Raw genomic sequence first — 11304 nt, 5'->3', positions numbered from 1 at the left:
ATTCTATGATGATAAACACAGTAAACAAAGAGGCTTTAGTTTGAGACCACACAGCTAGCAATGGCATTTATGACAAAGAAGTGACACCCACCCTGATTGTGTTGTAATGATTGGCAGTATAAACAAATGTCTGTGTTGCACTCAGCAGCAGGCCCCTGATGGAACCTACAGGGTGGCCTGTCCATAGAGGTCCCAGGCCCCAGGAGCTGAGGCTCTGAGTGGGCCTGCTGCACCCGTTTTTGCCACACAACATGGGCCCCAGCACAGCAAGGCCAGTCCTCCATCCCACCAGAGTCCAGAATGAGGGGCACAGGGAGCAAGGTGGGGTGCAGCTCAGGAGGAGAGCAGCAGAAGCCCGGGCCCTGACCATAGTGGATGTGGATGCTGCGGTCATCCTGCAGATCCATATTCTGATGGAAGCGAACAGAGGGTCCTTCAAGCACACATCCTCCCACTCTCCCGAGAGGAGCAGGAGCGTGTCCGTGTCCCTGGTGGCAGCAGTGGGGCTGGAGTTGTAAGGAGATTGGGGACATAAGCACAGGAGGTCCTGTGGCGCTGCCGGCGTCGTGGTCTGGACACTCAGGCCCTGGGCTAGGCTGATCAGTGGAGTTTGCTTTGGGGCAGTGGCAGGGGCTGTGCTTAGGAGGGGACACAGTTGAGTCTTTGTCCGGGACAGGAACAGCAGGTGCAGCTGTGGCAGTGGCGGCCACCTGCTCCTCGTCTGAACCTCTGCTCGCACCCTGGCTGTGCTCCCCCTCCTCATAGTGGTGGTGTCTGTGACGGTGGTAGTGGATGTGGCTGAATACAGTCTGTGGCTGTTCTTCAGGGCAGCCTGCTTTGTTCACCACAGAATCCAGGGACCTGGGCCGGGCCTGGGCACCAGCCTCCAGGCTGTTCCTGCGGGGCGCATGTCCGGGACCTGGTCCACAATAAACAAACGGGTCATAGTCACTGCTCAGAGAGCTACGGAAGGTGGACCAGCTGCCATAAACTCCTTGCAGGGACACATCAGTACAGTTGAGAACTGAGTCACTGGATGAGCCGTGGCACGGTCCTGAGCTGGAGTCGCTCGCTGGTCCGTCAGCTAAGTATCCGCTGCGCTCCGTACGGTAGCTGCCACCTGAGCAGCTTCCCTCGTCCTGCCGGCTGTGGGCAGGTGCCCCACGGGTCTGTGGCGTGAGCGAGACCGTGTGATGCAGTCTTGAGCTGGATGCGCTGCGCTGGCCTGGGCAGGATGAGCGGTAATTATAGCAGGACCGGCGGGGGGTGTAGTGGTGGGTGGAGGTCCTACAGTTACCACCAATCCTGTGGGGCCTCCCGGGAACCTCCGTGGGAAGGTGGTACCCACAGGCTGAGCCCAACGGCCTGCTGGTGAGGAAACGTACAGTCTGAGTCTCCATGGGAGAGGATCCACTATAGTGGCCCAGATTGGGATAAGGTCCAGAGGGTCCACGAGGATAGTGGGGCCTCATAGAGAAGGGGATAGCATGCTGGGGGAAGGGGTGGTTGTGGGGACTGCTGTAAGGCTGAGGATGTAAGAAGCTCTGGCTTTGCTCTGTGTTCTGCTGGAGTCTGTTCCTCTGGGACTGCCGCTCCGGCCCTGTGAACCAAAGCAGAAGGTAAAATAAAGCAATTACTGTCAAATATAGCACTTATTAAGAAGAATGTTAAATTTATGATATGCAAAAAATATTTAAAAAAAAATCAGGCTTTAGATTTAAGATCTGGATCACAAAATTCCACCATCAGGCCAGGCTCTTTCTGTGTAGTTTGCATGTTCTCCCTGTGTTTGTGTGGGTTCTCTCCGGGTACGCTGGCTTCCTCCCACAGTCCAAAGACATGCAGTTAGTGGGGTTAGGTTAAGTGGTAACTCTAAATTGCCTATAGGTGTGAATGTGAGTGCAAATGGTTGTCTGTCTCTATGTGTTAGACTGGTGAACTGTCCGGGGTGTACCCTGCCTCTCGCCTTAAGAGAGCTGGGATAGGCTCCAGACCCCCGTGACCCTGACAAGAATAAGCGGAAGAGAATGGATGGATGGATGGATGCTTTAGATTGGTCAGTTAAACTTTGTTTGTCTTGTAAAGTCAAAGAAAACCATCAGTTTCTGCAGCAGCTTCACCAAAAAACAACTAGAAATGTGCTCGTCCTCACCCATGATGTTGTGCATGCAGAGCGGGCAGGTGCGGTGCTGCAGCAGCCACGGGTCAACACAGTCTTTATGGAACTCATGAGCACAGGAAATGATCCTCAGAAGCTGGGACGAAAAGGAGGTGGTTCTTAGAATGTCCAACTGAAAAGCGATGCTTAAATCTACAGCTGCAATGTGCACCCTCTCCTCTTACCTGCCCGTCCTGGAACTCTTCCAGGCAGATGGCACAGACGGGGCTCGAGTTGGAGCTGCTGGCCGAACCCCAGGCTGCACGGTGGCGCTGCGAGCCCGAGCAGCCCTGAGAGCTGTAGATTTTGATCTCCAGTTGACTAATAGCCCGCATGGTCTGCTGATGGACGGAGTCCTGCATGCACAAGAGGAGGAGCGTTAGGTAAACCTTTGAATCCATTTTAGTGGGCTTTCCTACCAACACTGCTGCTGTCACTCACCAAAGTTCTGTTGGACTTGCACTTGTAGCGGAAAGCAAAGATCAGGATGATGGTGAGAATAGCCAGGACAATGGTGAGCAGGATACCAACATCATAATGTGGCTGAAAAGGGAAAAGAAGATTGCACTATACACTCGCTAGATTCATATTAAAAAGACATAAATAGATAAAAAAGTTGCCTCTTAACTAAGACAATTGAAAATTTTAGATTTACACAACTTTGCAGAAAGCATCCGGCTTGTTCCAGCATGCTTACCCATTTTGGCTCCATCTTGATCTCAATGACAACTTTGGCTTCCTCGTTCTTGTTGACCAAATCCATCAGCTCCTTAGCATTATTATCCTCCACCAGCACAACTGGACGGGGAAGGGAGTCTACTTCTTGCAGCTGTGTGTGTGTTACAAAAATATGATAGTAAACAAAGCAGGAGGAGACAGAAACATCATACTGAATGTGAAACTTCAGCATGCTTTTTCCTTATTGGCAACTCTAGCTTTAGCAGGGTCTGAACACTCACCTCAGCAGCAGCACTGGCATCGTTTCTGATATCAAAGATCACCGCTTGAGCTCCTTTATCCAGTGCCATGCGAGCCTGAAGGGGACAGAACAGGGAGACAGCAGTGTGTCAGTGTGAGTTCTTCAGAGGCCATATATACAGCGGACTGTCAGTGTCTTAAACCATCACTGGGTGGCAGTCATGTCATGAGACTCAGGCCTCATAGACAAAGTGAGCTCTAGCTGACTCCAGAAGCCAAACACAGACTACAAGTGTGTTAATGGTGAACATGAAGGCATTATTTTGTCTGACTGCCAGCTAAAGTGTAGCTATAGTGCAATCTGTCTGTGTCATGATTATTAGAAATTGTATTAGAAAGTACTACAAAGCAGGTTTGGAGTACTTTGGCAGGTGTATATATTGCTGATTGTCTACAGATTGATTACCCAAAAAACAAAGAAACAAACAAACCAAAAACAAAAAAAGAGCTTCCTATGCCCTAGAACAAGTGTTGTCAAATCTGTGGCTCGCTGTTAACTTAGTAATTTAATATTGCTAGTAACATATCTTTTAAAACTATAGTCCTCACCCTTAACTGATGGCAGATAGCTGCCCCTCCCTGAGCCTGGTTCTGCTGAAGGTCTCTTCCCATTAAAAGGGAGTTTTGTCTTCCCACTGTCACCAAGTGCTTGCCAAGTACTGTTGGGGGTTTCTCTTTATTATTGTAGAATCAGTCAAGAAAATTGCAGTTGGTGAAACTGTTTTAAACCATACGTGTGCTCACGTGAGTACTATACTACCCGGGCTACTGACCAGGTTCTAAGTCCTCAGAGCTGGGTTTGCCTTATATCGTCCTGTGCATGTCAGGCCTGCTCTCTGAGCCTGCATTTCTATACCCCTCTAAATTTTGCCTTTTTAATCTAATTGCTCCACTACAAAAGCCCAGAATTGCTTTCTGCACCATCGCCAAATAGCAGCTGTCTCATCACATGTTCTTAAGTGTTTGGCATCTGCCAATGTTTAATAAGGACAAGACATGAGTTTAAACACCTAATGACACGGGCCAGCCTTCAACAGTGATTCCCAGCTTACTGCCCCTGGCCCAGAGCAGGAAGGAGCACGCACACTGACACACAAAACATTAACAAAAGAAATTCAAGTGAAAAACATGACTCACTTGATTTATTAATTAAGTTAATGAAGAGCTTCTTAAATAAAATAACAGCCCTGATCTCTTCTCAACACTTCAAAAGAAGAGAGCGTCAGCACATGACATTTAGTATGTATAAACAAAATGTAAGACGCGTATCACACCTCCACCTATTTCCTCATAGCAGCGGGTGCACCAAAGGTGTGCAGGTAGGAGTGTGCACAATAGGAGTGTACAGAAAAAAAGCATTAATGTAGAATTATATTTGAGAAATAGGTCAAGTAGCTTGTAGCTCTGGTGCTACAATTTTTGAACAGTAATTGTAGTACATGCATCAGCCTTAAATGTAGTGTGGTCACACAGAAGGAGGGGAAAAAAGAAAGAAAGAAAAAAGCGCTGGACTCTTGACATGTGGGAATTTGCTTCACCTGGGCTTCAAACGTTCCCTACACCGCTATGAGCGTTTATATCCTCTAATCGTGGTGATAAATGCAGGGACGACTACTCTTGTGGTCCAACACACACACACACACACACACACACACACACACACACACACACACACACACACACACACACACACACGCACACACGCACACACGCACACACGCACACACACACACACACTTCAGACTAACTGTGGCCAGTTAGGGAATATATCATAATATGCTCTACAAATGACTGCTGCTGTGGTCTTATTATATCTCAGTATTAGTAGTGGTGTTACCACAGTGTGGTCGTGAAACCACAAGCTGCTGCTGAGCTACAGATCCGGAAGCGGGCCGAGAGGGATCTCGTTACATGATTAATATGAGATATATTTAAACTTTATTGGCACAGTGAAATGAAAACACTTGTGTGCTTCTAATGAGACAGTTGAGAGGACTAGCAATGCAAGTGTTTCAACATCTCCACGTTCGTTATGATCGGAACTGAAACAGACATGGCTGCAGTTAGGTAAACACCCATCCTCAAGAAGTGCAACTTGGCACATGTGATTACACACCATTTGGCATGTGAGCCGTAACAATTGCAGCAACGACTGTGGTTTGCAGAGTTAAACAGCAGGGATGTCACCGGGGAAAAAACTAACAAACAACAGACCGCACAATAGTCTGCTTCCACTTCTAACGATGACGGATTGTTGGCGAAGGGTGTGAGTGAAGCTTTTGGTGCGTCTTATTGAGAGTAATTACTTTAGATGAGATGCCACTGAGGAGTGGCAGCAGGTAATGTGGGCCTTCCTGTCACAAACACAAACACACCCGAGGGCGAGTAGCCAGAGAGAGGCACTGTGAGGTCATGAAGGTAAGCTTTCAACCCTAGCGACCTAGAACTAAAGAGGCAAATGTAATCTGGTTACTGAGCTCGTTCTGCAGGCTCTTTATTCACAGCACATATCTCCACAGCATGAAAAGCACAGGTTTATAACTTGAACGCTTATGTGATGTTTTTATATGTAAACCTTAATGAAGTGAAGCAGCGCTGTAAAAGGAGAGTGGATCAAAATTTCTCCACGAGGATGTGAGAGACTGATTAAATCATACAGAAAATCATTTCAAATAACTTCAAGCTATTGCTGCTACAGGAGGCTCCATAAGCTTTACGCTAGTTTTCTACACAATGCTTCAGCATTTTTGCTGGGGGTTTTGTTAAAATAGTGGAATCCACTGGGATTAGATCTAAATAATTTTAGAAACTGGTGAGGACCAGATGATTTTTTATTATGTCTGTAGTATTGATTAGTGGTCTGTAGTGTCAGTGATTTAACAGTCTAATTTAAAGAGTAAAGCTTCAGATTACACTGTGCCGCTTGCAACACAAGCATTCCAAATGCACAGCATAATTGTTTTTGTGCTCACATTATGTATAGAATAAAAAATGTACTTTAAATTCCTTCCAAATATTGGTATCCAGTACTTTATACCACAATCCCTTTAATAAGGGATTAAACAATATATGTGGCAGCTCCCCAAAAAACTGAACTGGAGAAGCTGATAAGAAAAAGAAAGCGTATGTAATCAGGGACCAATACCTTGGTCTACCATTCATGTCGATATCAGCAAATAAGGTGACATTTACAGATGTCAGATTGATCTGTTTCATCACATCAGTTTGTCCTAAAAAATAATTTTTTAACACTTCTATTAATATTAGGCCAGACTTTCCCAACAATGTATCCCTACTCCTAATAAATTGTAGTGTGGTTTTCCGACACTGTCTGAAAACACAATATACATAGCTGCAAATAAATACATGCTTTAATGCTGCAATCATACAACATGAGGTGGGCTTCAAGTTGCAGAAGAGAGGAGCTAACAGGAAAAAGTGACTCACACAAACAAACCAATCCAAAATCTGCGCATGTCCCGCTTTACTATGAGCGGCACGTATCTAACCTCCATATTAACTGCAGCTCATTGTGCGTAAACATCAGCTGGAGCCAGTCATCTTCTCTCTCCAGCAGTGGGTGGCCTGCTGTTTTTGTTTACATCCCAGACGAAGTGCACTGTCTGCAAGCCAGGCCTGGCATCGCAGCGTGTTTTCAACGGAGCAGAAACAAACTATGCTCTTCTGATGTCCTCAGCTCCGCGCTGAGGATTTTTCTGTCGCCTGACACGATCTCTTTGCTTGTAAACGTCTCAGTGTTTGTGCTGGGTGTAATGCGAGGCCCATCCAGCAGCCAATCTCCATTCATCTGCAGCCATGTGTCAGCGTAATGGAGAGAAAATGAAGAGGGGAATGTTGAGACACACAGATTCAGTCTCGTCTGTAAAGGAACATCTGCTGTATTAGTCGAATGTCTTTGATTAAACTCAGAGTTTTGAACTCTATAACATTTGACTTTTGGATTCAGAGTTTTTTTTTAAAAGTTATTCAGGCTTTATAAACCTGCTGATGTTGAACTTTATTCGCCGTTTAAACCCAACTTTATGACTTGTCCATAGGTCTAACATCCCAGCATGGCTTTCCACAGCGTCCAGCACATGAGTAAATTACACCCCGCAATAAGGAGTGAAAGTGAAAGGGCTAAAAGAAGAAAGAAAAAACCCCCCTGAGATAAACCAGGAAGGAGGCGAGCTGTGGTGCTGCTGCATTAAAGTGTCTAATGACAGAGTACAGCGCTCCGGGCCTACAGGTCTGAGGCCGACTCTCTGCTCTGTCATTTCTCCTGAGCGGCCCGGCACGCTGGAACCATTACTGAGGCACCAGGACACGCCGCACGGCTAAATGAGGAGCAGACGGAGGCGGGGGCTGGTGATGATAGAAGGGGCGAAACGGCATGAAAAACAGGTGCAGTCTGCGGTGGGATTATTATAGGTGCAGTGTTCAAATCGACATCTGATTTGGGATAGTCTTCAAAACCTTTAACAGGCCTAAAGAGTTTTGTTATTTTATGTCACATGGATGGTGTGACAGTGGATTTTCCTACCAAGCATGGCATAATGTGCAAAATAATGAGGCCATTTTTTTGTGTGTTCCTGGCTCTGTGTGACGTCATTGAGAGCTGACTATTTGCAGGTACAGAGCTCCTTGCTGTTCACGATTGTTTATGAGGAGCAGCCAATCAGAAGGGAGGTTTGGAGAGAGTTTGGTTCAGGCAGAGTGAACTGAATAAATAGTGATCATTCTGAATGATGAGTCCTGCAAAGCTAGAAGCCAAGAATAAAAATATGGAGCTGGAAAAGACCACAACAGTAAAGTGTAAAATACCTGTAAAGTACCTGAGGAGAATTCTAAATTGTAAAAAATAGGCTGTATTTTTCCCTCCTGTGCTAATAACAAAGCTCTGCAGGCAGCCACGTGGCAGGCAGGCAGATGATTCTTTAACTTATTTAGCAGCTGAAATACTTTCCCCATGTTTGGACCCATTTAAATCTACATTGGCTACATTGGCTTGGCTCAGTCGATAAAACAGAGGCCTGTTCTGAATAACAGCACTGTAGAAAAGCACGCTTTACCTGTGATCGAATTACGAGCACAAAATGAAATATCGGATAAACTTTCATTTCGGATATAAGCACTGAGTTCAGTTTACATAGTGCACGTTAAAAAGACGACACAGACTACGTGACTGTGGGCATGTGGACGATCTCAGTATCTGTGTTTTCATCATTTTAACCTGATAAAAATCCAACTGGGGTTGGTACTTCAATCAAACTGTGTGGCAAAAACATCTATGAATGAAGATTCTAGCAAAAAATAAGAACAATGTGGGCGCTCGCTCTGCTTGTTTCAAGTCCATTTATCCAAACTCCCAGCGTCCACACCGCATTCTTAAGCAACTGCATTGCTGTGACTTCTTTTGTGTAAACTACATCAAATTGAACCAGAACTACACAGCCTTTGCTATAAACACTGTTTAGCTATAACTCTGGAGCTGTGTATTTAAGTCTAATTGTGTGTGAATAACATGTCTGTGTGTGAGTGAGCTGATTACTGGGTGCTCGCTACTGACTGAACCAGCAGTGGAGTCAGTCAGAGGAGGGAAGGGTGTGGCTCTGCTGGGTATCCATTACTCACACCGGCACTTTGATGTGGGGTGGGGGGGCTACTGTATGGAGGGAAGGGGGGAGGGGGGCATGCATGTCAGGGCAGGTGAGTGGATTCTGTGTTCTCAAGAAAAGTATTAAGCCTGAGGGGGTGGGCCTGAATCACACACACTCCTCCTCCTACCTCTCATTCATCGTGCCACACACACACACACACACACACACACACACACACACACACACACACAGACATTAAATCCAGAACCAGGGCTTGGCCACCTTTCTCATGCAGAGGAGAGAGGCTGGAAAAAGTTATGAACCTGATCTGCCTGTTTTGAGGTGGGAGCAGTCATTTTGAGAGCTCTCAGCATTGAGGGTCGGGCTGGGCCTCCCTCCCTTGTTAGCAGTCGCCTGAGCTGCAACTACTCCACACATTTGAAATGCAAAGCACAAGGTGACAGAGGAGGACAAGTGTCATCTGATACGCTATCGCTTGTTAAACACATCGTGCAGACATCAAAGGAAATAAGCAGCCCAAAGCCTGTGGTGGGGGCGGGGGCAAGCGAGAGTAATGCAGCGATGATGGAGCCGCGAGGCCTGACTCCACTATGTGCCCTCACTGATTGCTCCTTAAAGTCAACAAGTCTAGTTGGGGGTTAACAGTGTGCTAGAGAATCAAGAAGTAGAAAAGCCAGCCAGTGTAAGCTGTGCTGCTCCAGAAGAATAGTTCTAGGCTGATACTCACATATCCGTACTCTAAATATAGAAGCAGAGCCAGGAGAGAGCAAGCATGGAAGATGAAAGCAGGGAGAAAGCAACAAGCATTTGTAATTAACACAGTCACATCAGTTATTCAGTTCCAGTGTTAAATGAAAAATATTTACCATGACAGAAACTTTGTTGTATAAGTTGCTAACTACCTCCTGGTTCAACCATCAGATTTGAAGAAGAGAAACAAACATTTCTGATCTTCTAATTTGATCTGACTAAAGCAAGCGTAATCCCAGCACCTGACTACTGGTAGGATCCCCAGCTTTTCAGGGTAAAACACACACTCTTCTCCACAGTTCATAATGTATATACATATACACATTTGAAATATGCAGTAAAAAAAGAAAGAAGTAATAAAAAACAAATCACACGTAACCTACATGGATTTCTACACTACCACTAGGGGACAGCAAAGATGAAATTTTGCTACATTACATGATAAGGGTGATTGCAAGGCTGCAGCTCATTCTATTAGATATTTTCTGTTCTTATTGGATTTATTATGATCCAGCATCACAGCAAAAAAACCAACCCAACTTTTTCTTATTGATTTGATGGGCAGCAATTAGAGACTTTTCCCCATTTGTGCTCCCATATTTCTTTTAAGGATCACATATTTTTCAAAATCTTGGTTTCACTGTGTAACAACTGCCAAACTGCACATGCGGTAAATCTGCAAGCATGCAAAATATGCACATCAAGTTTTCTGCACACGCTGCTTTGCAACACTTTGTAAAATAAGCTAATGAAGTTGGACAGCACTGAACACTGGTTTGATTTTGATGCATAACATCAGCTGATGAACAGGAAAGATTAAAAAATCTTAAATCATCAGCTGAGTAACATTTTTTTACATGCTTATATCCATACAAAACTGCATTCATAAATGTGGCCTCTGATTCATTTTAAAACATATGTCTGATCTTTGGTAATAGGCTGTGCTACTATATTTGACAGGTCACTATAATTACCTAAGGCAGCGCAAGCATATGAAAAATTAATTACAGCTGTAACTATCATGATATACAGCAGCACTTGACTGTAATAAGTATAATTACGTAAACCAGATCGGTTAGCTGACGGAGGTGGAGAGATGTAAAGAGGAAGAGCGGACTCTTCTGATCTAGACCGGGGAACGCACAAACATACCAAACCCCACCTCTGATGCTTTCCTCTCGCTCTTCTCCAAACATCTAGGGGGGCCTTTTGTAAACCTCAACTGCGAAACCTGCCACATGAGAAGCCCTCTGATGCCACAGAAGAGCCGCTATCTCCTTACTGTTTGCATTGCACTTAATCAGAGATTCATCTAGCTGTAATCCCCCTTTCAGTGGAAAAAAGACACTCTTTTTGCAGGCTCAATAGCGGTATGTTTATAAATTCCTTCCTATAGTACTGATGAGTGCAGAGGAGGTTGAAAAAAAGTCCTAGGTCTTTTTTTTAAAAAAAACTTTGGTGACTAGCTCTTACTGATGGCGGCAACACAGAGACTCGGGGGAAGCCAATTAGAGGGCCTTTCCCGGCTTTTTAAGAGGCAGATAATGTTCTTGTTTTCATAAAGCATCCTGTTATTTAATCAGGCCTGTAAGTGAGAGCCTGACACCCCTCCTACAGTGCAGAGCTGCCTCCCTCCCATCATTCCTGCCCTGAGCCCTCCATCTCATTCATCAGCTCTTGTAAGCCTCCAGGAATTCATTCTTGGAACAGGCTGTGCAGTAAGCCGTGTCTTTCTGCAGAGCAAACACACACACACACACACACACACACACACACACACACACACACACACACACA

At 45.4% G+C, this 11304-nt stretch overlaps 1 protein-coding gene across 1 annotated transcript in view; it reads right to left on the bottom strand.

Annotated features, from left to right (window-relative positions):
* The window catches only part of rnf43 (ring finger protein 43), a 101952-nt gene that overhangs the window by 2728 nt on the left and 87920 nt on the right, over window positions 1-11304 (bottom strand). Inside the window, exons 3-8 of the mRNA XM_084941681.1 lie at window positions 3118-3192; window positions 2856-2987; window positions 2600-2701; window positions 2344-2514; window positions 2153-2255; window positions 92-1600 (exon numbers count right to left, since the gene is read on the bottom strand). Of these exons, the coding sequence (XP_084797807.1) occupies window positions 92-1600; window positions 2153-2255; window positions 2344-2514; window positions 2600-2701; window positions 2856-2987; window positions 3118-3192 (2092 nt within the window). The remainder of the gene's footprint in view (window positions 1-91; window positions 1601-2152; window positions 2256-2343; window positions 2515-2599; window positions 2702-2855; window positions 2988-3117; window positions 3193-11304) is intronic.

This window comes from Perissodus microlepis, chromosome 10 (genome assembly GCF_051167445.1).
Source record: "Perissodus microlepis isolate ML-2025 ecotype Zambia chromosome 10, ASM5116744v1, whole genome shotgun sequence".
Taxonomy (NCBI): Eukaryota; Metazoa; Chordata; class Actinopteri; order Cichliformes; family Cichlidae; genus Perissodus; species Perissodus microlepis.
Note: the sequence above shows the minus strand (reverse complement) of the source record. Positions and strands in the feature narration are given on the sequence as shown.